This window comes from Verruconis gallopava, assembly GCF_000836295.1.
Source record: "Verruconis gallopava strain CBS 43764 unplaced genomic scaffold supercont1.9, whole genome shotgun sequence".
Taxonomy (NCBI): Eukaryota; Fungi; Ascomycota; class Dothideomycetes; order Venturiales; family Sympoventuriaceae; genus Verruconis; species Verruconis gallopava.
Genome location: NW_015622145.1, coordinates 403,561 through 426,927, shown reverse-complemented (window position 1 = coordinate 426,927; position 23,367 = coordinate 403,561). Strand labels below are relative to the sequence as shown.

At 48.7% G+C, this 23,367-nt stretch overlaps 9 protein-coding genes across 9 annotated transcripts; 5 read left to right on the top strand and 4 right to left on the bottom strand.

Moving 5' to 3' along the window:
- Positions 1 to 33: 33 nt before the first annotated feature.
- PV09_03490 (uncharacterized protein) lies at positions 34 to 3,182 on the bottom strand. Its single transcript, XM_016356695.1, has 8 exons — positions 3,089 to 3,182; positions 2,520 to 3,037; positions 2,170 to 2,465; positions 1,636 to 2,117; positions 1,539 to 1,583; positions 1,300 to 1,493; positions 858 to 1,230; positions 34 to 802 (listed from the first exon to the last, which is right to left on the bottom strand). Exons 1-8 carry the CDS (start codon positions 3,110 to 3,112, stop codon positions 185 to 187), a joined length of 2,550 nt encoding a protein of 849 aa, XP_016215488.1. The 5' UTR covers positions 3,113 to 3,182; the 3' UTR covers positions 34 to 184.
- Positions 3,183 to 3,384: 202 nt separating this feature from the next.
- PV09_03489 (uncharacterized protein) lies at positions 3,385 to 4,587 on the top strand. The gene has a single exon (XM_016356694.1). It carries the CDS (start codon positions 3,496 to 3,498, stop codon positions 4,462 to 4,464), a length of 969 nt encoding a protein of 322 aa, XP_016215487.1. The 5' UTR covers positions 3,385 to 3,495; the 3' UTR covers positions 4,465 to 4,587.
- On the bottom strand, positions 4,344 to 6,739 carry PV09_03488 (uncharacterized protein). Its single transcript, XM_016356693.1, has 3 exons — positions 6,433 to 6,739; positions 5,231 to 6,370; positions 4,344 to 5,174 (listed from the first exon to the last, which is right to left on the bottom strand). Exons 1-3 carry the CDS (start codon positions 6,571 to 6,573, stop codon positions 4,962 to 4,964), a joined length of 1,494 nt encoding a protein of 497 aa, XP_016215486.1. The 5' UTR covers positions 6,574 to 6,739; the 3' UTR covers positions 4,344 to 4,961.
- Positions 6,740 to 8,118: 1,379 nt separating this feature from the next.
- Positions 8,119 to 9,767, top strand: PV09_03487 (uncharacterized protein). Its single transcript, XM_016356692.1, has one exon. The coding sequence runs from the start codon at positions 8,309 to 8,311 to the stop codon at positions 8,780 to 8,782; it is 474 nt and encodes a 157-aa protein (XP_016215485.1). The 5' UTR covers positions 8,119 to 8,308; the 3' UTR covers positions 8,783 to 9,767.
- A 756-nt stretch (positions 9,768 to 10,523) lies between these two features.
- PV09_03486 (uncharacterized protein) lies at positions 10,524 to 12,159 on the top strand. Its single transcript, XM_016356691.1, has 2 exons — positions 10,524 to 10,681; positions 10,772 to 12,159. The coding sequence occupies exons 1-2, from the start codon at positions 10,592 to 10,594 to the stop codon at positions 11,579 to 11,581; spliced, it is 900 nt and encodes a 299-aa protein (XP_016215484.1). The 5' UTR covers positions 10,524 to 10,591; the 3' UTR covers positions 11,582 to 12,159.
- Positions 12,160 to 12,538: 379 nt separating this feature from the next.
- On the top strand, positions 12,539 to 13,524 carry PV09_03485 (uncharacterized protein). The gene is made up of 2 exons (XM_016356690.1): positions 12,539 to 12,760; positions 12,875 to 13,524. The coding sequence occupies exons 1-2, from the start codon at positions 12,741 to 12,743 to the stop codon at positions 13,284 to 13,286; spliced, it is 432 nt and encodes a 143-aa protein (XP_016215483.1). The 5' UTR covers positions 12,539 to 12,740; the 3' UTR covers positions 13,287 to 13,524.
- A 551-nt stretch (positions 13,525 to 14,075) lies between these two features.
- Positions 14,076 to 17,496, bottom strand: PV09_03484 (uncharacterized protein). The gene is made up of 2 exons (XM_016356689.1): positions 14,632 to 17,496; positions 14,076 to 14,572 (listed from the first exon to the last, which is right to left on the bottom strand). Exons 1-2 carry the CDS (start codon positions 17,004 to 17,006, stop codon positions 14,299 to 14,301), a joined length of 2,649 nt encoding a protein of 882 aa, XP_016215482.1. The 5' UTR covers positions 17,007 to 17,496; the 3' UTR covers positions 14,076 to 14,298.
- Positions 17,497 to 19,448: 1,952 nt separating this feature from the next.
- PV09_03483 (uncharacterized protein) lies at positions 19,449 to 20,695 on the top strand. Its single transcript, XM_016356688.1, has 3 exons — positions 19,449 to 19,594; positions 19,656 to 19,695; positions 19,754 to 20,695. Exons 1-3 carry the CDS (start codon positions 19,499 to 19,501, stop codon positions 20,512 to 20,514), a joined length of 897 nt encoding a protein of 298 aa, XP_016215481.1. The 5' UTR covers positions 19,449 to 19,498; the 3' UTR covers positions 20,515 to 20,695.
- On the bottom strand, positions 20,565 to 23,230 carry PV09_03482 (DNA repair helicase rad15). The gene is made up of 3 exons (XM_016356687.1): positions 23,198 to 23,230; positions 22,950 to 23,152; positions 20,565 to 22,899 (listed from the first exon to the last, which is right to left on the bottom strand). The coding sequence occupies exons 1-3, from the start codon at positions 23,212 to 23,214 to the stop codon at positions 20,729 to 20,731; spliced, it is 2,391 nt and encodes a 796-aa protein (XP_016215480.1). The 5' UTR covers positions 23,215 to 23,230; the 3' UTR covers positions 20,565 to 20,728.
- Between the last annotated feature and the right edge of the window lie 137 nt (positions 23,231 to 23,367).

Genomic DNA, 23,367 nt, shown 5'->3' with positions numbered 1-23,367 from the left:
ATCCAAAATATGATATTTGCTTCAAGAGATCCTCCGCAGAAGAATCAAAATTTGAAGGCAATCCCTCCATGCGTCACCGCGACCACGTTAGAACATTAAAACGGGTTTTTTTAGCCTCCGCCTTTTGGGTACCAGCTTGCGTCGATGAGCGAATATGGCGTCCACATCTCAGAACAGCCGGGCCTCACTTCCTCGACAGTAAGCTGGCAATATCAAAAGTTCGCTTCCAATCAAAATCGCTCTCATCGCTCTCTGCCTTTTCCTCGAACAACACATAGGGGTCAATTAATACGCCTTTCCCATCCTTTCTTGGCTCACCAAGCCGCATCTTTGTGAGCAACTGAAGCATTATCGTCCTTTGTTTCGCCTTCCGCCAGTCAGATCTCCTAGGGTCAGATTCTGCGTTGGCGCACTGAACATAGTAGAGCAGAACAGATGCAAGACCGGATACAAGTGCTGTTGCAGCAGATGAGCCAGAAACTATTTCCGGCTTTTTCGAAACCCAGCTCAAGCCCCATGTTGATAGGCTCTGTCCAAGAATCATAACATCGACATCACGGCGGGCTTTCGCCATTCTTCTTCCATACACGTCGGCAGCCATGACTCTAATCACTGAATCTTTGTAGGCAGCTGGATAGACATTGCCAGCGGGCTGCTCGTTGTCCGAAACAGAAGCAAAGATCAAGATGTTCTTCTGAGCAGCAGCCTCGACAGCATCCTTGAGCTTGTTGTCGCGATCGTAGTTTATGGTCCAGCTCAAGTTCATTATATCAACACCATCAGCGGTCGCTTCCTCTATTGCCTTGAGGACGGTCAGATTCAATAGAATTGTAAACATTCATCCCGCTAACACATACCTGTACCGCTGCATCGATGTCGTGTCCTTTTCGTCCAGAATTTATTCTATAGAGCCAAAGCTCAACCTCTGGATTAATCTGAACGATGAGAGATGCCATCTGGGTACCATGTCCTTCAGAAGCCATAAATGCTGGACGCATGACGTTACGGTCTCTTTCTTGAAACCCTGTATCAAACGACTTGGCTTTCCCGATTTTATCTTGGAAAGCTGGCTGCCAGTGATCAAAGCCATTATCAATTACAGCAACTTTGATCCGAGAAACATTTCTGGCCGGCCGTCGTAGACCTCCGAAGCGGACGCGTGCGGGAGGAAAAATATTCTGATCGGAACTCCTCATGAACTTGTGTACTTTGTCAAAAACGCTGAAAAATCTAGGAAACATTAAGTTAGTACAACTGGTACAGCTTTAATTAAAATCATGTAATAGAAATATTGCTCACCTGTCGCTAGCATTAATTATTGGAGGGCGGAAACCCGTTAAATGGAGCGGCTGATGTTTGGGAATGATCTCAACACTGGCGCGAACCTTCGTCCCGTCTTCTCGAAGAGGAATTTTGGGTATTATTTCCTGAAGTCTCCTTTCTTTGACCTTGTCGCACAAAGCATCTAATTGTTCTTGTACGGCCTCATCTCTCTGACGAATTCAGTACGGCATCGTAGTAAATAAGACAAGACATACATATGTTTCACTTTCATCCACAATGTAGATGTGAACATCCTTCAGCTGCCTACTGTTAGGGGGCAGTTGCATGATGTACAGGTTTTAGAACACGTACATTTGGGAAAGTGGGGAAGCCACACCAGTCTGTCCAATGGAACAAAGACCCCCAATTACCATCTGAATAAAGGTGAAGGGTTCGAATGGATTCTTTTGCTCGATCGCTAAAGGCCTCGAGGTCAAGGTTAATCCTGTACCAGTCAAGTTCCGCTACTTGAAATCTTTCGACTATGTCTGCTATATCGCTGCTAGGTAGTGGACGAAGTGGATTGTCCCAAACCCTGAGACTCACTATCTTAGAGACGGGAAATTCTTCTAGTTTTTCGAAAAGTTTTCTTATACAGGCATGTATCTTGACGTCCCCAGCAAAGGTCATGTCAGGCAGGACTAATTCAGCCAAAGTTGACTCTAGCTCGACACCTCGAACACGTTGAAAACGGTCAACGAACGCTTCAAATATTTTAGCCTGTAACTTTGGATCTTCTTGGGAGTCCTTGAAGTCAAGATCTCCTAGGCTAAGAGTGACTCGGCATGTGGACCCTACATTCTATCAGAACAGTATCAACATGATTTTTTTGGGTATTGTAGATACCGCGCTGGTATGCCGCTGATTCCAGTGCCTGATCCTTGACAAATTCACAGATAAGTTCTAAGAACCAGTCGCGAGCAGCACATCTTTTCTCGTTATCCAGTCGCTTCATACGTTCCTGGTCGAATGCAAACGGGGGTATCTTTTGGTTATCCAGAGTCGTCAACAATGACGGTTCTTTTCTGGCGATCATAAGGATGATTCTTTCTAGGTTATCTATCGAGAAAGAATTCGGTCGTTTTAACGCCTCGAGATATGTATGCGTTGCTTTATGTAGAGGCGTAAATCCTCTCAAATTTCTGTGCTACCGTTACTACAGTGTGAAGTAGCTGAGGATTGAGAGCAGCAGGTACTTTTGTTTTAGCAGCAATGGCTCAGTGTCGATGAGGAGCTCCACAATTTCAGGCGATTGATTGAGAATTGCAAATACAAGGGCAGTCTTGCCATCCTCATCTTCATGAAGGATGGCTCTTCGCAGTTTCTCCTCATCAGTGTCTGGTGTGCGTCTTAGCAATCTTTTGACGATCTCTTCGTCGTTCTGCTGAGCAGCCCCTTGAAGTGAGGACTGCTCGTATTGGGCCAAGTCGCCATCAGGATTCAGCTGCTGACCTGGGAGAGCAACACAAGGACCGCAGTATACATCGTCAATCATCTTGAGAGCAACTTCCCGAAGAATTCTTGACTCTTCTCTTGTCGTTCCAAGATCATCCGTCTTCCTGCTTTCGTTGCAGACCGCGCAAAACACGCGTCTGACTTCATCTTTAGCATTGACAGAACGTCGTCGCAATTCCTCAAAAATATCGGCATGATTCCCCACGTCCTTGAGCTTGCTGGCTAGGTCATCTGCACTAGCCTGATCGTATACATTGGTCTGAAGACGGTCAGTTCTCTTGGGAAAGAAGCTGAAAGTTAGGAAATCTACCACTTGAACTGTTCTGTACGCCATATCTTATCACCAGCTCTAGGTGACGTGAACACACGCTGAAGCAGCGCATTGAATGAGATTCCGCGCGTCGACTTATGTTCCTGCTCAGCACATTTCCTGATCGCTCATGACCAGCTGGCCCCGGCGGCAAGCTGCAAGCCATCTGCGCGCCCCTGCAAAAGAAGCGAGGGCGAGAAGTGTCGAGCGGGGCGCAGCCAGCAGCAGCCTCCCCTTATAGGCTTGATTTTGAGGCTCTGTCCAACTGATTGATCCAAACGGCCTCCCGCTGACCGGTGAGGGTTTGAAAAATAAAATAATATCAGGAATTAAAACGCTAGCCATTAGATACTTTATTCGATCCCAAATAAACTTGTCTCACTTTGGATCCTTTGCCATTCTCTACAATGGCGCCGCAGAATAACCAGAACCCCGAATTCAAGCCTTTTAGTATAACCTTCGTTCCCAAGGAGGAACTAGAGTCGCAAACAACAGTCGAGGCGTCAATCTTCCAATATAGCGCAGGCAATCACAAAGCCGATGTCAGGCCAAAATGCGTTATTCATGGTCATCTCGACGGGGAGAGCAGTGAAGCTGCCTCTCTGCTGCTTTACGAAGTAATATTCACCAAATCTTCATATAAAAATCGCAACGATCGTCCGCGATCGGCAGAGATCACGTTGACGCTGAGCCGAGTGGAACCAGGCCAGAATCAGACGGAGCCGTACACGAAATGCTTCGAGCCTAGGTATCCCATTACGGTCATGCCTACGACATCGAACGAAACACGTGAGGCCGCCTTAGGAGGCTCCCTCGGCGCAGATGTTCAGGCAAAGGCAGAGATGAGGGCAGATGTGAAGAGAACCTCTGAATTCGAACTGAGCCATCACATCATCATTAGCGGATCTAGCGAACAAGACCTGAAAAGAGGATCCGGGCGCCTGGGGGACAACATCGTCACATGGGCAATCGGCGAGAATGACAAGGAGAAAGCAAATATATATTCCTTGGTTTTTGGCTTAGTTGTTCGACATCCAGACCCGGAAAGCGACTTCAAAGTTGGCTTTCACATCGATGGGAAGTTCGGACCACAAGGAACTGCATGGCTTGGCCGCCTATTCAGTAAAGAGCATGACAGGACCGGAACATACTCCCCCAAAAGCAAAGCTGTGCTAGTACCGGAGCATTGTGTGTTGATCGAAGGAAAGATGCCAACGGCTAATACAACTGCTGGTGGAGCAGCAGCTGACCCCGAGGACAAAAGAATCAAGATATATCGCCAATCGCTTGCTATGATCGAAGCCGGCAATGCCTTGTATGATCTGACAGAGGTGTATCTTCCTGAAGGAGTCGAGGCGAAGAAACTCCATACTTAATAGTTGTGTTCGTCAGCCATAACCGTTAGTCATGATCGTAGCCATGCATGACGAGAATGGTGGATTCAAAGTACTGAGCCGGAAGGGACCAAAATTATATGCAAGACAAAAAAATGATTTTAGTGAATGAAACTTTTCAAGTGCAAATTTTGTGACCTATGTCTACCACGAGCATTGCCCGCACTTATTGTGCGAAGCATTGAGGATGACATCCTAATCTAGCCCAGAATAACGTTTTGACCAGTGAGAGAGCTGCTGGCGCATTCGCAGATCTGGTCATCGCTTGCAAGATAAAGTTCCGAAGATATAAAAGAAACTTGGCAGGTTGTTTTTTTAAAGAATATGTGCCTGAAGAATGCCCGAAGCGCGCATACATAGTCCATGGCTTTTCATACATGTCGTCAGGTGTTTGAGTTTGAAAAAGGGACGATTGAGATCAAGAGGATGCTAGTGAGAAAATGAGTGGATGCGGTGATACCAGTGCTACGACAACTGGTCTATGCGTTGTCCTCGATCTTTGCCTCAGCAAGCTCTTTAGCTGCGTCGGCAATGGCATCTTTCTCCTGAGCAAGCTCGGCTTCGGCACTCGCATGACCGTTGAGACCAGCGTTCTTCTGCGCCGGCTTCCTTGCGTGGTCCGTGGAACCTTCGCCACCGGCTTGAGCCTCGGCCTCGAGCTTCTCAATCTCTTTCTTGGCTTTGGCAATGTTCTACTCGTAGTTAGTGAGAGTTCTAGCAGTCGGGCGCAAGTAGGTCTCAAGCTCACTTCTTGTGTTTTCCTATCCTGATCGGCTTTCCATTGTGCGATCTTCTCCTTTAGCTGCTCAACAACGTGAGGGACATCCGCCTGGCTCGATGGCGCATCAACCTTGACCTTGCTCAAATCTTCGAGGACGCCAATATTGAGGTTGAATTTTTCAGTCGCTGAAGCAGCACCACCTTTCTTACCGCCTTTCTTCTTTTTGCCTCCACCAAGGTTCATAAAGTCTTCGTCATCCTTCTTTACGACCTTCATACCCTTGAAAGCGTCATCGTTGACTGTGCGCTGCGCCGCAGCAGCATATTTCCCAGGAGCAGCAGCCTCCTTGGCTGGTGCGGAGCTTGGGTCGAAGTAGCGAATCAAGCCTTCGGCGGTCATGATCTCGTCCTGGTAAGCTGGCGCAGAAGCCTCCTCCAGTCGTTTCTGCGCAGCTTCCCGCCGCTTGCTAGCATAGTATTCTTCCTGCTCTTTCTTCTGCTTCTCCCGGCGGATACGGTAGGCCTCATTCTCATACTCACGATACGCGCGCTTCTTCTCGTAGTGCTCGTCTTTGTAGGCCTTGAGTGCGTTCCAGGCCTCCTGTTGCTCTGCTTGAAGTTTTGTCCGCTGGTCTCGCAGAGAGTTGAGGTTCTTGTAGACCTCATCTTGGTCGCTCTTGATTTTATTCAGCTCGTTCTGGATGGAATTGTACTTTTCCGACAATGCCTTGGCCTCTGGATCATCCAAGCTCTTCTTTAGTTCCGCGATTTGATTCTTCAGCTCATCAATACTCTTCTGTGACTGGTCGAAGCTGCCAAAGCTTTTCTTCGCGCGATTCAGTTGGCTGATCTCATTCAACGCCTTCTTCTCGTCAACGAGTTTCATCATTCCCCCGTCGACCTGCTTCTGCAATTGTGCGATCTGCCTGTCAATTTCATCCACAGACTTGTATGGAACTTTGCTCTTGGCATTCTTTTGTTCCTGTATTCTCGACTTGACCTGCTCATCAAGACGCTTGATCTTGTCCATGATTGCTTGTCGCGACTCCTTGCCACCAGCCTGAATCTTGCGGATCTCAGCGAGTTGCGCAAGAAGTTCCTTTCGTCTCGTATCGACGGGGGAGCCTTCCTTCGGCTTTGCAAGGTCGAGCTTGTCCTTGACCGCTTTCTGAATGGCAGTGTCAGCGACGATAAATCTCGGTGCGCTTACAATGACGGGAGAATAGTCACCAGAGCATCTTGTTTGGCCTTATGCGCCTTCTCCAATTCGGCAGAGCGCTTCTTGAACGCTTCCTCATCGGGCTTCTCAGGCTTCACAATGGCATTCTTCGATTTCGACTCCGTGGCCGGAGAAGCGGCGGTGTCGACCATTTTTCGCACAAGGAAATTCTCTTCAATTAAGAAGTTGGAGACAGAAGCTCGAGGCTGCAGGAAGCCAATGCTTAAGAATGTGAGGTTCGGAAGCAGGGCGAAGGACGAGGAATGGAAGATGCAGAATAGGTAGCCTTCTGTGACGGTGGTGCAGATGAAATGTTGGTGTCAAATGGACGACCGACCCAAGATTTTGACAAGGATTCTTGAAAAGGAAACGCCCGCTGGCTAGACTCCATTAGTTCAAAGCGATAAAGGCCAGAATCCAGGCCTTGACGCCAACTTTCACATCATATTCTCCGTACTCTTTTCACCACCTGGAGTCGACACGCGCCCAGAACAAGATTTGTTGACAAGCGATGATATATCTAACGGCTCGTGGATGATTACGACCGATGATGTGCGGATTCCCACACAGAACAGTAGAGCAAGGAGGATTGCAGCGGCTGGCTCTATGCCCGCACTCGGGCTCCTTCTTAGTGGGTTCATTGAGCTGGGTAACGGCATTGATCAAGAAGCGACGTCTATAGCGAGCAGAGGACTTACATAAGATTCAGATTCATTACCATCACTCAATGGATGCAGTAGCATCATCATAAGGAATGGCATTCTCCCTAAATTGATATAATCTTTCTGTGGTTGTTCCTACATCTTGCAGCTCGGCTATTTGCGACACTACCTGCAAGACATCTAGTCCTTATGCCTTCCTACTTCTTTTTGTATCGGACTTGTGACATGGAAGCTAGTCTGATCTGCTGTCGAATCTTGCTCTTGCACATGCGCGACTTGTCTGAAGCAGGCCATGGCGAGAGATTGAATCGTGGACAAGCTCGTGCTCACTCATGGTATGGCATTTTTGACTCATATTCTTCTTAAAAAAAAAAAGTGCGTGTTGCGAAATGCTGCAACGTGCGGGTCGCTTAGTCGGTACATCTTGCGAGTATCAACTTGTACCAAGCAGTAGCTTGTCTTCCTTAGCACCTCTATTTCGCAATTGAGGCATTTTCGCCTCTGCTGACGGCACCACGCAACAGACAGAACTGAGTGGCTTTCGACGTGCCTGTCTCACTGCTTTGTGAGAATCGATTTCGCGCCGCCACGACCTTGCTGTGATTGGATCTCGAAACTAGTCCATGGTCAGACAAAGGCCAGCCTGAAAGAGACGCAATTTACGTTCGAATCACCAAATATCAGCACACTTCTTGCGTATTGAAGCCTCTTCTATGGCTATGTCCCTAAGCTCTCTTTAAAGTGACTAAACCTTAGCAGATGCGCTGGGCACAACCGCCGCGAGATATATCTGAGCTAATACCGATGTTCAAGTGAAAGAAACATAAACCGTAATCAATATATATCTAGCTAAAGAACAATTTTTAGTACCCTATAAAGGTCTCGATCTATAGATAGGTCTCACAGCTAGAGGACTTATATTTATCATCTTTTTAAGTGATCTAGGTCTAAAGTATGATTTATAGATAACTATACTTATAAAAACTCTAGATCTTAAGCTTCACTTTGCCTGCTAGTTGTTCATCATCGCGCGCGCACCCGCTCTTCACCGACCTGACCGGACCAGGACAATCCAAAACAAGCAGTCACGCAGCGTGTTCATAAACCCGTCCAGCAGCCACAACCGACGCTTCTACAACAATCCATTGCAGCTGCTCTTCCATACCCCACAAATCCCCCTTTTCAAAGATTCGCGCTCACCCTTCCTCTGCAAACACTCGCGACAATGTCTGAATCATTCATGTCCATCACCCCCCCAAGCTCCTACCCACCAACTCCACCAAACACTGCTGATGGCCACACTCGTACGAGCAGCCTTGCATCAGACGACTCCGACTCCAGCCCCACTCGCGCTCTTAGCAACCCTCTACTGACCTCCTCAAGCCCTTTCGGCTCTGACGAAGGGCGCCGCCCACCTCGCAACGTTGCCCACGTTAACTTTGGGGCCATTCTTACCCAAATCCAAGAGGAGAATCCAGGCAAGTTCTACGAGCTATCGACTGACGTGCCTGACAACTCGCCACACAACACGAACGAGCCTGGTTCTCCTCACGCCAATGGCCTGGACCTTCCAAAGGTCAATGAGCTGCTCGAGGAACTGACAGAAAGCTCCGCAAGCAGGGCCGGCTCTCCAGCGCCGTCAGGTTTTGGAGACTCAGTTCAAAGTAAGTCTCACTCCTTACCTTGTTGTTTCAAGTAGTCCTTGTTTTGCCCTTCTCTGTACCCTCACCTGAGGTCGTGGAACCTTCAAAGCTAGAGAGCAGCGAGCAGACAGAGCGGAAGCAGCAGCACGAACGATACAAAGGAGAGCCATCGACAGCTAGTAAACCAAAGGACCCGCAACAACAATTTTGTCAATTCGCTTTGGCCTTCCAGCATTCTTGGTAAGCCATGAATCGTAGCAGCCGCTCACCCTATTCTAGGTCTCGCCTCTGAGCCACTCTACATGGCTATCCGTCCAAAGTCAGCTTTTCGCAAGAGCAACTTGAGCAACGAAGTCCCTACCGCCGACTTATTCCGCGCACCAGGATCGCCTCCTAAGACACCAGTGGGTTATGCCGGCTCCACCGTCGAGACCCGAGAGTTTTCAGACTGGGCCAATGACATTGAAGCCGACCTTCATAACGGCCTCAGACGTCTTGCTAACCTCGCTAACGACGACTGGCAGCGCGACCCCTCCCAGTCCCGTGGGGAACACTATCGCAAAAGATTGTTGCGTCTCCTCAGCGATACGACACTTCCTATTATTTTAAAGATTTCCCACCCAACTGTCGTATGCCAAGATCTCGAGACGGAGTACGATGGACTTACTGGCACTTGGGAAATCACAAATCTGTGAATGACACCCCATGAGACTAGCATGATGCACCAATTTATCATAAATCAGTGACGATTCGAAGAAATGGAGTTCAGGGTTTCTTTCATTTGGCCTTTCAACTGTAATGTGGATGGAAATTCTTCAAAATGAGGCCCGAGACATTCGCAAGAGCGAGGACGTACAAGCTACGTTTGTCCTCTTCTCAGCTTGCATGCTCATATATGTGCCTGTAGCTCACAAGCAAATAGTGGGATGAGTGGGAAGCAATGTGACCTCTTGTCGCGATGCTTGCCTCAGCCATACGTTTCAATGGCGTGCATTCATTTGTGATGAAAAAATCAACAAATAGCAAAGGTCTACTACACGATGTAATGCAATGGATTTGGTCGAGAATTTCAGATTCCAAAAAACTGTGATCTCTTTCTTACGTGTACCTATCTTCTCAAGTGCTTTCGCATATCATGACAGTAGAAGCGTCGGTACTCGTTTGATTCGGTGCGTTTGAACGAACAACGAAGAAATCGACTCTTGCACTGGATCCATGTTATAAATCAGCATGAGGTCATTGGAAAATTGTCTAAACTGAGAGATGCCTTAAGGCACAACAAAAACAGGAAAACTTGACGCATAAGTTAATCTCAAAAGGTTGTCGCGGTAACCAATTGGAGCTGAGTACGGAGTACTTCGGCCACATCTGCAATTTTGGGTCCATCAATATCTCTACTCAATAGAATGGCTTCGTATAGAGATATATTTACCCCCAAGCTTGCGGAGTACACCATACCATATTCTGACGCCTCGGTCTATCTAAGCGCGGAACGACTTTTATAAAGCCCATTGTTTAGCAGCTGTCTCCGCACGGTCAAGCGAGGGCTTGAAGACCTGGTCCTGATTTGAAAAGGCTTTTCTTCGAGTTCGTTGGTGCTTCTCATCGACGATAGACAGAAATCAATGTTGGCACATCGGTATTTTCGCAATAGTACGAAAAGAACGATCTGGACCCCAAGGATCAGTCCCTAATTAGAACTAGGCTCTTACCGAATATGGCGTCCTCCAGCAAGGTGGACCCTTGTGACGCAACTTGCAGCTCATGAGGTACCAGGTATCCAAGATCATGTATTCCGTAAAGCTGAGGAGAAATGCCCTCTACTCTTCAACGCTGGCTTTCCACGAGCTGATGTCCCCAAGAAAATGTCCGCGCAGCAGCCTGCATCTCTGCGCACGTTGCCGCAGCGCCTCTACCATGCTGTAACGAAGGGTGCGGGCTTCTATCCACTCAAGGTATACATCCTACAGTCGTCGGCGTCTTCTATGAACAACCATGCATGTATTCAAGAGCGCGCACGTTGCTAACAGGAGTGTGGACCGCAGGGAGTGGTGTACTTCATCTTTCACCCGTTCCTTTACCCGCTGTTGCGCTCGCGCCTACTCCCCGCCACTCTTCTGAGCCTCTTCATCCTCTTCAACCTCTTCTTCTGGACATACCTCATACAGGTCGCTTTCTTGATGATCTGGCAGGGTCGGTCCGCTTGGTTTAATGCCACGGTGTTAGTGCTCGGTGAGGGCGCAGCTATCGTCGCGCTTCTGTTCGAGGCATTCTTTGTCGACGAAACACAGGTCGATATATTCGATTCCGTGCTCGTAGCCAAGAATCACGAGGCTCTTGTCGCAAAGAGTAGACCTGTGGCGCCGAGTGAGGAGGGCAGCATCGATCCATACAGGAGGTTGGGGAAGCCAGTCAAGAGCGCTGTGTTTGCGCCGTTTTCATTGCGACAGATCGTGGAATTGGTGGTGCTGCTGCCGATCAACTTTGTGCCCTACGTTGGAGTTCCCTTGTTCCTCATAGGAACTGGATATAGAGCCGGCCCGCTTTTGATGTGGAGATATTACAAACTGAGAGGCATGGGAAGAAGGGAACGCAAGGCGTTCATCAAGCGGAAACGTTGGAGCTTTGCATGGTGCGCAAGCGCAATTGAGCTGACCGGAATTTGTGAGCTAACTTCTCAGGACAGGTTTGGCACTGTTCATCTGGTTTTGCAGCTCGTGCCGGTTTTGAACATGTTCTTCCTTCTCACAACTGCAGCCGGCTCCGCACTATACGCCGCGGACGAAGAGGACAGGCGGCTTGCGGAGGAAGAAACTCAAGCGGCGTCGCAGCAATATCATGATGATCCTATATAGCAATTACAAACTAACTCGCGGTTACGTCTGTTTGATAGTTTGTTCCAACAACTATCTTTGTTCTGTCCGGGTCCGAAATCAACCTCGCTATTCGCTCTCTGTTCGATAGCCTTCGACTTGGCTACTATCTCTACTGTTGCAGATTTGGGTCAGGACCTCTGCAAATGTCCAAGAATGCAAGATGGTCACGTCGCAAGAACAGGATTGTTGGCAACGTTCTCTCTTTTATGATTGCCAATGACCCTGAACGTAGCAGTAAAACCCAACCGCTGAGAAAGCCTTCCGAACACGTTGGATGCTATCTGTGCTATTGTTTTTGTTCCAGCTCCAAAGACTGTCAATATCATGGCTGATATCTGTTGTCTCAAATCTTCACGGCCAAAGCTGGGCCGGCAGTAATTATACATGCAGGAGCAAAAATATTCTTGGCAGACGAATTCTGAATTCAGAGTCAACACATGCTTTGTACTGACGCGTTGTATGGGGTAACTAGCTTGTGTGTGGCGTTGGTGTCGGCTCGGATTGAAAAGCAGGTAATAGACATCCCACGATCATCTTGGCGGCCGAGATTGACCAGGACTTTTACATATCCATCATACACTCAAGACCAGAGCATACGGATTAAAGTGCTCTTGCGAATGAAGCTTTGCGCTGTTTGTCCGCGCGCTGTATCGACGATGTGCTGATACATCGATTGCATCTGTGGCGCATTCATCTTGATTACGCCCAGGAGTGGCTGAACGCATGCGAGTGGCTGGTGGGACGAGTCAGCCGGGCCACTCGTGTACCAGATTTTCCTGGGATAGTTCAAAGCGTCGCTATGATGGGAAATGGCAGGCCTGATTTCGCTCTCGATCTTGAGGCTACATCCAGTGACCGGACGTTCACATAGTCACCAGAGACCAGGGAGACGATAGGGCAGGCTACTTGTATGTCACAGCGTAGCGCAAGTGAACGTCCAAGGCTGTGTTTAGCAGGGATTCTCCGCCCATGTTGACGTCTTGGCCGCGCAAGCCACCCCAATCCTGTGAGCTTCCATCTCCAGCTTCGCCCTCCCGAGTCTCTCTTCTTTTCTTTCCATCCCGTTTCTTGCTTCTTCAGCACGATTTACAGACAGCCTTGCATCGACGCCTTTGGCACCACAGCTGACCAGCCAACCATGGCTGTTCTATCGAAGAGGTACGTCCCACCTCGTTTCACATGCTCTCGGTCGAGGTGCCTACCAGATTGTGTGGCATGATCCAGGCAAACCGATCTTGAAACATCCAGGTTTACTAAAACGTGAGAAAACAGATACGTCTGCGACGTCAACGGCTACTGCTACTACACCAGCTGGGACACATGGGTTCGATGGGTCGTCCTTGTCGTCGTCATCGCCCTCTTCCTCCTCGCTTTCTTCTTGTGCTCTTGCAGCAGCGCACGCCGCCGCCGACGACAAGGTCTTCGGCCCTACTACGGCACCGGCTGGTCCGCAAGACCATGGTACAGACAAGACCCGTACTATCAGAACTATCCACCAGCGCCGCCGCAATACAGCGCGAATGTTCCCCCCGGACACCAAGCCTATGGTGGCATTTACGCACCAGGCAACGGAGGTATCGAGTTGCAGCAACCTCCTCACTCCTACGCTGCAGGACGTAGCACAGATCCAGATGTGTATGCACCACCTGAGGGCCCACCTCCGCGGAAAGGCTTGATGAAATAAAGTTTCAAACGGTTTGCAAGAAAATTGATTTTGCTTCACAAAGTGTTCTTTTAACGCGCTCATGTATGCAATTTATCTGATTTATATGAGTTACGGCTTGCACCTAGCTAAGCGGTCTAATGATGGGCAACGGTGTGCTCAGCAGCGTCCGCCCCTTGGCCATCCACCAAAATTGTAATCCCCGACAAGAGACAATGACTACGTAGAACTAGGCAATGACAATCCAGCCTTTCTGACACTCTTCAGGCTCTTCCCATCGCAACACCCCCGGCTCGGACTTGTAGAATGTGCTCGCCGCAGGCGTCAAAAGTGGACTCACCTCTTTGCTGACCCGCGCCCGGTGGACGCGTAAGCGTTCGCACCAGCCAAGTCCTGAGCGCATTTTTGTTCGCTGTGATCACAGTCTATCGTGACCGTTGGCTCCATCGCCTGTCTCCCCTGGCCTCCGCTGTCATTGCGCGCCGGGTTCTCAGGGCGCCGACATCCCAAAGGCATCGTGTACCGACTGCGAGCATGCCGCAGGACGACTTTGTCGACATGTCTTCAGCATCAAGTCGACCTTGGAACGGCCCGTTCACTCTTGAGTCAGCTGAATTTATTCAGTCCGCGTCGCAGTGATCCACCGGTGTCCAGATCCGGTGCGTACATCACAGGTCCCCAGTACTTTCTTCAAGTGTCAAGCGAAAGCTGCATGATCAAAGTGAGGAGATGGGGATGCTTTCTGTGTGATGGCATTCAACGACCTCAAGCGAACCGCATCGTGCTGGAGCTATTACCACATCAATTGTTGCGAGGCTGAATTTTTTGCATTTGTTGTTTCGCTTTCGACAAATTATTACACCTTGCCACTTCGCCAACCATGGAACCTACACTTGTTATACTCATACATCCACTTTCCTTAACCACCTCCCAGATCCTTCCAAGCCAATCCCTCACAAGTGCACCGTCAGCTAGCTTAGCACGCTAAAAACCTTGACGGGCGGAGTGAACGGGTGTTCATCTATCCTGTGTATTATACAATACCATAAAATTTCTTAGCAATGAAAAAACATGTGAAGCCAAAGGCAAGCAGACCGCCAGTCAAACACCAGAACCACGTTAAGTCGTCGCCATCTTGACCGGGAACAAGACAATTCATTCCCCAAAGACCGGTGACGATGTTCATCGGTAGCACGATTGTACCGAGCACAGTGAGCTTCCCGAGGACGTCGTTTGTCTTCTCAGCACGTTCGTTCATACGTATATTGATTTGCGCAAGATAGTTGCTGTGCGCTCGGGAGAGGAGACTGAAGCAACGTGTTAGCCGATGAATGGAACCTCACGTCACAGAACTTGTTGAACTTACTTTTCATAGTGCGACAAGTTGCCCGTCATTGTCACAATGTGGTCTTGGATGTCACCCAGATAAAGACCAATATCACTCCTGGGAGCAACCTCCCACTGCTCATTGCATCTCTTTGCAAAGCCCTTGATCACATCTGCCTTGTTACCCAGCAGCCTGTACAACCCCATAACCTTTTTCCTGCATTCTCCGACTCGACGCAGCATATCCCCTGCCCCCATCGTTTCGTCTTGGCCGGCCTCTGAATGCTTGTCTGCTCCACTGACTGGGGCGTAAATGCGGCCCGAGAAGATTTTCTCTGTCCTATTTGGTTTGTCTTTCTCAACGTCAGGCGTGTGATGAAGCCTCAAGATTGCTTCATCAATCTCGTCGACTTCGTCTTCGATCTGCTCAATGAGCGGGAAATAACTATCAGTGATATCATCAATGATCGCGTAACTAATCCAATCCGTTGTCAAAAGCAAGTAGTCTTTGAGCTGCCTAATTCGTCTCCTGACGTTCGCTGGATGGGGTGTCTGACTGAAGTGGAAAGTTAAAACTCCCTCTCTGAATACCACAACATAAATGGAAACGGGGTCGAGATAATTCTCGTTGTTAGAGTCCTGTTCAAAGGATCGATACGATACGAAGTAATAGTTGCGGAACAACTCAACCTTCTCGCGCTGCTCACGCATCATAACATCTTCTGCAGTAAGTGGGTGGATACCGAAAGCTTTTGAAATAACTTTCATCTCTGCCTCTGTAGGGTCGAGCACGTCGAGCCACCAGATGGGACGTGGGCCATAACGTTTCTCCTTTTGAGGCTTGCCTGGGGTTGGCGTATTACGGCCAGTTGTTTGGTTGGAGTTTCCGTTCGATTGTGATGGCGCTGGATTTGCATCGACGGGAGTCCTAGACGCCGGCCTTTCGGATCCAGCAACAGAAGGAGCTTTAGGGGCCAAAGGTGGACTCAAAGTGGCCAATTTGCGCAAACTTCCTTCTCTTGCTTCACGACTTGACTGAACAGTCTGCGGTAGCTCTTCTGAGTCGTCCGATTCGCTGTCTGAAAGCTCGGGAGGGTCTGGAATGAAAAGATTTCGGAAAGTCAGGTCTCCATGGAGTAGCTCCGATAGAGACTCACTGTGCAAAGTAGAATCAAAGTACTCATTGAAATACGTGAAACGTAATGGCTGATCTTCGCTTTCGCGATGCCAAGGCTGTTTCTTCGGCCGCAACCGACCATTAACCATGAGAGGTTCGCTGATCTGTTTGATGCGGAGATTGTTTAATGTACGTTGCTCCTTCTCTTGACCCGCCCACTCTTCAAGCACTGACAAATCGGGAAACTCTCGTCTTCTGCGTCGACGGCGCCGGTAGACTTCAGATTTGGCGTCCTCCTCGCCAAGCTCTGTGACATCTTCATGGGGGAAGCAGACATCAGCTTCCGCTGATGCCGCAGCTAAACGTCGCCGTAAGTCACCTGTACTCATCTCAGACTGTCCTGCCAATCTATCGTTTGGAGCACTCTCGTCAATATCAATAAGCACTTCGTTTGAGTTTGATCTTTCATCCTGTCTTCCTCGATCGAGATCCCCACTAGTAAGCATGACATCGTCAAGACCCATCTCCGCTCCAAACTTCGGACTGCTTGGGATGGATGGGGGATTGTTGACGTCGTACTCGTTCAACCTGTCTCCGGACAGATCGCGCTGGTACGTTTTTATCCTTTTGCTTGACATCGATGAGCCTCTTGATTCTCGTCGCACTCCTCCGAACGGATTCGGACGCTCTTCTCTTGGAGATTGGGAAAACGCCCCATAGCTTGCACCGCTGAATTTAGTCTTATAAGATGTACCTATCAACGGAGTACGATCTGTCGTATCTTCTTCATCGTCCGATTCGGAAGCTCTCTGTACCCTTCGTAATCGCGATTCACTTTGTGACTTGGCATTAAACCAGCCAGGACGCTGACCTTGTCCTCGTTGGGAGGGAATGCTTAATCTTCCCGGAAGAATGCCCTGTACGATGCTTTGTCGTCTCGTCTGCAGCGGTCCTGATTCTCGATGATCGAGAAGAGCCTCGCTTTCCAAGCTTGTATTACTTCCAGCACCCCTCCCAAGTCGATAGAAATTTTCTCTGACCTCTTGGCTTGCTCTTTCTGGAACGTCGGTCAGACTGGGTCTGGCAGCGCCCTCTGTGTCAGTCTCCATTAGCTCTGGGGGCGCCGCAAAGCTCTGTCTCCGTGCTCTCTTATGCTTCTTTCCTCCTCTGCGTTTCTTCTTCTTGTTTTGATCGCCCGGAGCCGTTGAATTGTCTCGGGAAGCTGCATTTGAAGATTCGGCGTTGTTTGCAGATTCCAAATGATCGGCGGCTTTTGAGAGCGAGGGAGCGGTCGCCATGGCCACTGGCAAGAAGCGCTAGTTATCTTATGAATGTGGGATAGAAAGACAGTTCTAGGAAGAGTGACTAGGCAAGTTCCTTGGTGGATGTTCCACTTGGCGGCTTTTGCTTGGTATGTCGGAGCAATCCGACGCGAATTGATCTCGCAATCGACGTGGACGTGCAGCCAAGCATCGACTGAACACCCGCTAAGAGGGTTTTCAACTCGGAAGCTAGAAGAATCTTAAATTCAGTCTCAACTAAAAATTTTTCGATGAGGCTTTATGCTATCGTTGATGGTGGTTCCGTGCAGAGTAGATCGGTGCGACGCTTGTGAGGGTCGATGATGCAAAATGTCCACACTGTCCCACTGGAACCCTCGCCAAGTCGCTCTTGGGTCTTGCAACCTTCAGAATGCAGGAACCACAGTTCAATCTGGATTTTGCAAAATTCGACTCATGATGTTTCACCCGTGGAATTTACTTTTGAGAGTTGTCTGCTCTTCGGTTGGCCACACCGCAGGTCCAGTCTTCGAGTGTCCCAGGTGTCGCGTGCTCAATTGCCTTTTTGAGATGACATCATCCTGTTCTCGTACCACGCTAGCGAAAAGCCATGATAGGGGAAACACGGCAAACCCAGCAACACCATATCTTTGCCGTGCACATGTGCGCTTATCGAATGTACCAGGTTTACATTACCCATTCTGTTCAGCTTCCAAACGTGTCATCATCGTCCTCTTCTTATTCTTCTTTTCGCACCGCCTTTCGAAATTCAGACATCACAAGCTCTCAACTATCAGCTTACCACTCAACGAGACATGCTGATATCAGGCAATGTTATGTCTTCCCATTGAAATATAATGACACAAGGGACGTGGATCCCTCCAGAAAATCAAGTCTTCTCAAGGAGTTCAAGGACCTAGGCCTGCATGGTCAGCAGGATCTTAGATGCTGTCTCAACTTGGCCTAGTGCATCACTCACATCTGCAGTATTGACCTTTTAAGCTCATACAATGTTCAACATCCTTGGCACCGACCACAAGTTGGAAAGTCCCAAACCATGGCGAATAATCCCGATGTCTCAGAGCGGGCCCGACTTCAAAATGCTTATGCAGCCGAAGCTTCCCTTGGGCTAGCCAAGATATGTCCCTCTCCTACAACAATGTGCTCCTCTGTAGCTATCTATATACGACCCAGTAACTGATTGGAGTGACTGACAACACTGTTTTGACCGCGGGATTTTCTGTTGAGAAATTCAACTGTATCCCGTATTTCATGGCATCCCTATGCGCACAAAGGCCATGTGTTCTGAATCGGCTTATTTTAACGCATGCAAAGCATCCTGATTCGGACCACGATCGACACGCCAAACGTCACTTGCAGTCAGCATTATCCTTTAACAGAAAAAACCCTGGATATGGAATCACTACGAGCCCCTTTCTTTCCACAGCTTCTGACAGCGAACTTATGCGAAGCCTGAATTTAGCCCGTCACCTTCTATTTGTTTTGCCTTCCGTAGCATGTATGCTGATACACATTTTTCAAACGTTTTGTAAGCCATTTTACAGTCAAATCTGACACGATGTTAAATGAAACAGATCATTATAAGTGTTCGGAATCTACATATCCGATGTATATGTGCTCCTTAGAGGAGTAGCTACATGAAGCGACAACCGACAACAAGGAGTTGGACACAGTAGAGCTGGGTACGACGGATTCGTCAATTTGCGATCCCAAGTAATCTTATCCTAATCAATCTGATAAAAGCAGTTGGCAATTACGCATACAAAAATGGCCATGTAGATTGAATGGATTTATCTCTGACTAAAGTAACAACGTTGGTAGAAACTCCTGTCGCATAGACAGCACGTTGTCCAACGCGGAGTCTATCAGTAATCATACTGCTCGAACTCAAAGATAAAGAGAATATTTCAGCATCGTCTGCCCTCTTGGGTCGGCCTAGAGATCATCGAACCACGTACATGCTAGTTGATTGAATGAAGCTCACGTCTCGACAATGTTGTCGCATTTTTTCAGCGCATGCAGCTCTATCGATCTATATCATACTTTCCAAGAACCAAAGATATCTTCTCCTAGACAGAGGAGGTCAAAACGTTATACTGGTTATACGCGTTGGCAATGACAGAATCTCAACTGAGCTGCGACAGCGTGACAATAGATTCTTTGGCTAACCATGGATAAAAACTTGGCTACGATGCTGCAATTAAACGGTTGTATTTCACATTTCAGTTCCTAAGCTTTCTCGTTACCTGATTTGAGTTATTGGTGGTGATTCAACACTGGCTATCTTTCCAATTCAACCTGTAGTGTACCGAATGTTTGAGGGTTACGTGCTATACATGCATGGACACTCGTGAGGCTGAAAAGTTCCCTTGACACCAATTTCGGTCTAGTGTCAGACGTCACAGACTAAGCCTCAGACACAGTGTCCCGCTTTCACAACCCTAACATGCTACCTTTGTTCTTCGCGTATATATCAAAACCACGTAACCATGCCGTTAGAGAGTGGTGATGCCCTCCTGGCGAAAGCTCAGAAGGCCGCTTCGGCTGCGAATTCAGGCGGCTTCTTCAGCTTCGGGCCCAAAGAAGTACGCCGACCAGTGGAACTACATCGTATACTTGCCACTCTCATGGCTGATACCTCTCTAGGACAAGATAGACGCGGCAGCAGAAGCTTTCCTCAATGCTGGTATGCCCTATCAAACCACTCCCAGAGTGCGAACGAGACATGCCTGACGCCCTCCTAGCAAATGCCTACGAAAACGAGAAAGCCTGGGAGAAAGCCGGACGCGCCTACGTGTCTGCTGCAGAAATGAAAGCCAAAGTCGACACTTCCCGCTTTGAAGCCGTGACTTCGTACGCCAGCGCTGCCAAAGCCTTCCGAGCCGTAGATCCCCAGCTCGCTATCCAACCCCTTGAACAAGCCATCGAAATGTGCAAGCAAGACCGCAAACGTGACCGTATCCCCCGATACGGCAAGCAGCTTGCGGAACTGTACTCCGAGATGGGCGATCTCAGAAATGCTGTTCGCTGGTACAAGGAATGTGCAGAGCTGTTGACACACGACGGCATGACGAGCGGAGCCAGAGGTGAGCTTGCCAGCGCCGCTGCGCTGGAGGGCAAGATGGGAATGTATCGTGAGGCTGCAGATGATTTTCTACAGTGCGCTAAGCTGTCATTGAGTGGACGGTCTGGGCCGGCGATGAGACCACTGGCAAAGAAGGACGTGTTCAATGCTGCGATCTCAATACTGGGATTGGTGGATGAGCCAAGCTGCAGAGCTTATTTTGAGGACAATATTAGAAGCGCGGACCCGGAGTTTGCAAACGAGCCACAGGGACAGCTTATTTCGCAACTTATTGACGCAATTAAGCAGAGTGATGAGGAGGCTTTTGATAATGCTGTCAGGGCTGTGCAAGGGAGACTCGTTATGATTGATGATTACCAGGGCGGTATTTTGACGTATGTGTATGAGAAGTTAGCTGCTGAGCAGGAGGACTTCTCGTAGAGGTTTTGGCATGGATATAATCATGATATGAAGAGAAATGCTCTACTCCTGTCGACTTCTGCGATGAACCACGAAAGGGCAATGAGAGCTTTACGGATAGACGCAATGCAATCTTACAATACACGCTCAAATAACATCTAACAAGGTAGTTATTCCCTCTTTTTGTGGACCAAAAAAGTTTTGGCAACAATTTTCCAAATAGATCGATGGATGCTTAGTTGCCAAGCTCCATGAGTGCATCCTCGTCCACATCATTCATGCCATATTCATCCTCCGGCACGTGCGACGGCCTTCCTTCCTGGACCTCCATAACGTCACTCTTAGCACCCATGGCTCGAAGCTGGGCAATCTCCGCCTCTTGAACCTTCGCTTGATGGCGCCTGAGATCATCAATACTCCAGTTGCTTATGCCATCTTGCATCTTCGGCTCATATGGAACACTCATATCCTTCAGGAACCTCTTGGCAATGGCAATGGCCTGCTCTGTACTCAGGTTCGTCTCCGCGTCTGTTAACGCTTGCTGAATCCATTTAGGTAGCTGTGTGCGTTTCTTTTGAAAGCGACGATCCGCGAGGACCATGATTCCATAGTCGTCTTTACCGCGTAGCACACGACCCAGACACTGAGCTGCGTGGCGCATTGCATCGAAAGATAAGAAGTCGTTTTCGCGAATACGGTACGTTTCACGAAGAAATTCGAGACGTGCCTTAAGGATACGTGACTCGGTGTACTGAAAAGGGACACCAATACACAGCACAGTACGCCCGTAGTGATGGTCAAAATCGATACCTTCAGAAACCTTCCCACGTGCGACACAGAGCAATACAGCGCCACGGCCGTTGTTGCACGCTGTGCGATATGTCTCTAGAGCAAGCGATGTCTCCTGCGAGTCGGGAGTTTCGACGAGGATAAGTTTGTATTTCCATATCGTATTGAGGATCTCCATGCCCTGCCACATACTGATGATACTCTCCATGTAGAGATAACTTGGGAAGAAGACGACAATGCCATCCGGGGTGATTTTGCAGAATTCTGTGAGGAGGTTTCCGTAATTCCGAACGACTTGCGGATCATTTCGTATTTGGAATGATGATGAAAGGACACCCTGATCGGATCCTCGAGTCACAATCATGGGCAAGAAAGATTTGCGCGCGAGGGTCATCGTGTATGATTCTTGCACAATGGCCTCGAATCCAAGCATGCGGGGATACATGTCTAGCGGAGAAATTGTTCCAGACGTGATAATTACCGAGCTGAAGCGGTCGAAAACGGGCTTGATTGCTATGGCAGCATCGAGACAGGTGAAATGCAGAATAGGATTTGGCACTGTGGCAGTTTCTGTTTCGTAAGGTTCTAAGATGAGAAGGAAACCTTTCTCATAGGTTGCCACCAGAGTTGCAAACGTAGCAACTTCTTGGAGTGGCTGGAAGTCCTCGATATTGGTGAGCTCGAGCGTTCTCACTAAAGATGTGAGACGTTCAGCACAGAATCGTAATGGCTTTCTCTCAATGAATGTGAGCTCCCGAAGGTGATTGAGAAACGAAGGTGGTGTCTCCGAAATCACGTGTAGGACTCTCATTCGTGTTTTCAAGTACTCTATGAAGCGTTTGAGGAAGGCTGTAAAATGCTCCGCTCGACGTATATTTCCTGGCACCGCCTCTTTCAGCAAATCGTCCGGGAGCACGGGATTTGACATAAACGTGTCTTCCTCTCGCGCTGTGTCCGCTTCACGCAAGCCTTCGACAAGTTTCGCGTATTCGTCCTGGAGCTTTTGCGCGTCTGTCGATTTCATTTCCGTGATCTTGCGTTCTAGATTGTCTGCCCCCCTTTTTGCTTTCCTTAATGAGTCCTCGGTTATGTCTATGCTTAAAGACTCGATGCAGACATTGTCGATGTTGTGGGCTTCGTCAAAGACAACAATGCAGTCCTTTGACAGGTCTTTAGATACGCGCTCGGCAATCTTTGGATCCAGCAAGTAGTGATAAGAATAGATAATGACGTTACAAAATGGCATCATCCGACGCGCAGTGAAGTAGGGGCATTGCTTATGCTGCTCTCCGTAGCGTATCAAGTCATCCAGGGTCCAGACTCCAGGTGGAATAAGATTATGCGGTTCCAGCAAGTCTAGATTCTCGTGGTAGATACACAAATCTACGTCCTCTCCTCTCTCACGTTTCTCCTTCACGAAGCCCGCTGTGAGGCTTCGGCACCGCGCATCGACGACGTTTCCACTTTTTTCTCGTTTAACGGAAGGATGTAAACACAAGTTTTTACGGCTGGTTAGCCCCAGCCCGCGGAATTCTTCTTCGTACCCAAGCTGCGATTTGCGATACTTCATCAATGCCTTCAGTTCGTGCAAAGCTTTCTCAATTTCTGACATTGTACCTGCATCTCTGTGAGTGCTTCCCTTCGCATTTGGACGTTTCAAGGCTCACGTGAGCAGTAAATCAATTTCCGTCTCTCGGGATGATGCATTTGATAAGCAATGATCAAAGACAGTAGAGTGACTGTTTTTCCTGTTCCAGAAGGCATCTCTAACACGGCTTTGCCGCCATTGTCCAGTGTGCGCTTGAGATCGCACATGTACGCATATTGCTCGGGATAGATGCGTGGATACGGAAAGAGGATCTCAAGTTCCCTGTTATCGTTAGATCATATATCTTAGACCCAACTTCTCACATACTCAATGTGGAATCTCATCTTGACGACAGTGATGATAGACTCTTTCGGACCAGGTGGTGAACGCCCCGTTTGATACTCGTTCGCTGCCTCGCGCTTTGACCACTCGCTCAGAGACGGGTAAGGCTGATTAGTAAGTAGGCTTTTTTCGCCGACGCTGGTTCCCACTATGCG

Excerpts from the sequence above, each read along its gene's own strand:
- PV09_03483 (XM_016356688.1), top strand. The coding sequence starts at position 19,499 with ATGCCGTTAGAGAGTGGTGATGCCCTCCTGGCGAAAGCTCAGAAGGCC. Across the intron at positions 19,595-19,655 it reads TCAGCTTCGGGCCCAAAGAA|GACAAGATAGACGCGGCAGC; the intron begins GTACGCCGACCA and ends ATACCTCTCTAG. Across the intron at positions 19,696-19,753 it reads AGAAGCTTTCCTCAATGCTG|CAAATGCCTACGAAAACGAG; the intron begins GTATGCCCTATC and ends ACGCCCTCCTAG.
- PV09_03484 (XM_016356689.1), bottom strand. The coding sequence starts at position 17,006 with ATGGCGACCGCTCCCTCGCTCTCAAAAGCCGCCGATCATTTGGAATCT. Across the intron at positions 14,573-14,631 it reads AACTTGTCGCACTATGAAAA|TCTCCTCTCCCGAGCGCACA; the intron begins GTAAGTTCAACA and ends ACGTTGCTTCAG.
- PV09_03485 (XM_016356690.1), top strand. The coding sequence starts at position 12,741 with ATGGCTGTTCTATCGAAGAG. Across the intron at positions 12,761-12,874 it reads ATGGCTGTTCTATCGAAGAG|ATACGTCTGCGACGTCAACG; the intron begins GTACGTCCCACC and ends GTGAGAAAACAG.
- PV09_03489 (XM_016356694.1), top strand. The coding sequence starts at position 3,496 with ATGGCGCCGCAGAATAACCAGAACCCCGAATTCAAGCCTTTTAGTATA.
- PV09_03490 (XM_016356695.1), bottom strand. The coding sequence starts at position 3,112 with ATGGCGTACAGAACAGTTCAAGTG. Across the intron at positions 3,038-3,088 it reads CGTACAGAACAGTTCAAGTG|ACCAATGTATACGATCAGGC; the intron begins GTAGATTTCCTA and ends GACCGTCTTCAG. Across the intron at positions 803-857 it reads ACATCGATGCAGCGGTACAG|GCAATAGAGGAAGCGACCGC; the intron begins GTATGTGTTAGC and ends ACCGTCCTCAAG.
- PV09_03486 (XM_016356691.1), top strand. The coding sequence starts at position 10,592 with ATGTCCGCGCAGCAGCCTGCATCTCTGCGCACGTTGCCGCAGCGCCTC. Across the intron at positions 10,682-10,771 it reads CGGGCTTCTATCCACTCAAG|GGAGTGGTGTACTTCATCTT; the intron begins GTATACATCCTA and ends TGTGGACCGCAG.
- PV09_03482 (XM_016356687.1), bottom strand. Across the intron at positions 22,900-22,949 it reads GAAATTGATTTACTGCTCAC|GTACAATGTCAGAAATTGAG; the intron begins GTGAGCCTTGAA and ends ACAGAGATGCAG.
- PV09_03488 (XM_016356693.1), bottom strand. The coding sequence starts at position 6,573 with ATGGTCGACACCGCCGCTTCTCCGGCCACGGAGTCGAAATCGAAGAAT. Across the intron at positions 6,371-6,432 it reads AGGCCAAACAAGATGCTCTG|AAAGCGGTCAAGGACAAGCT; the intron begins GTGACTATTCTC and ends ACTGCCATTCAG. Across the intron at positions 5,175-5,230 it reads AGGATAGGAAAACACAAGAA|AACATTGCCAAAGCCAAGAA; the intron begins GTGAGCTTGAGA and ends AACTACGAGTAG.
- PV09_03487 (XM_016356692.1), top strand. The coding sequence starts at position 8,309 with ATGTCTGAATCATTCATGTCCATCACCCCCCCAAGCTCCTACCCACCA.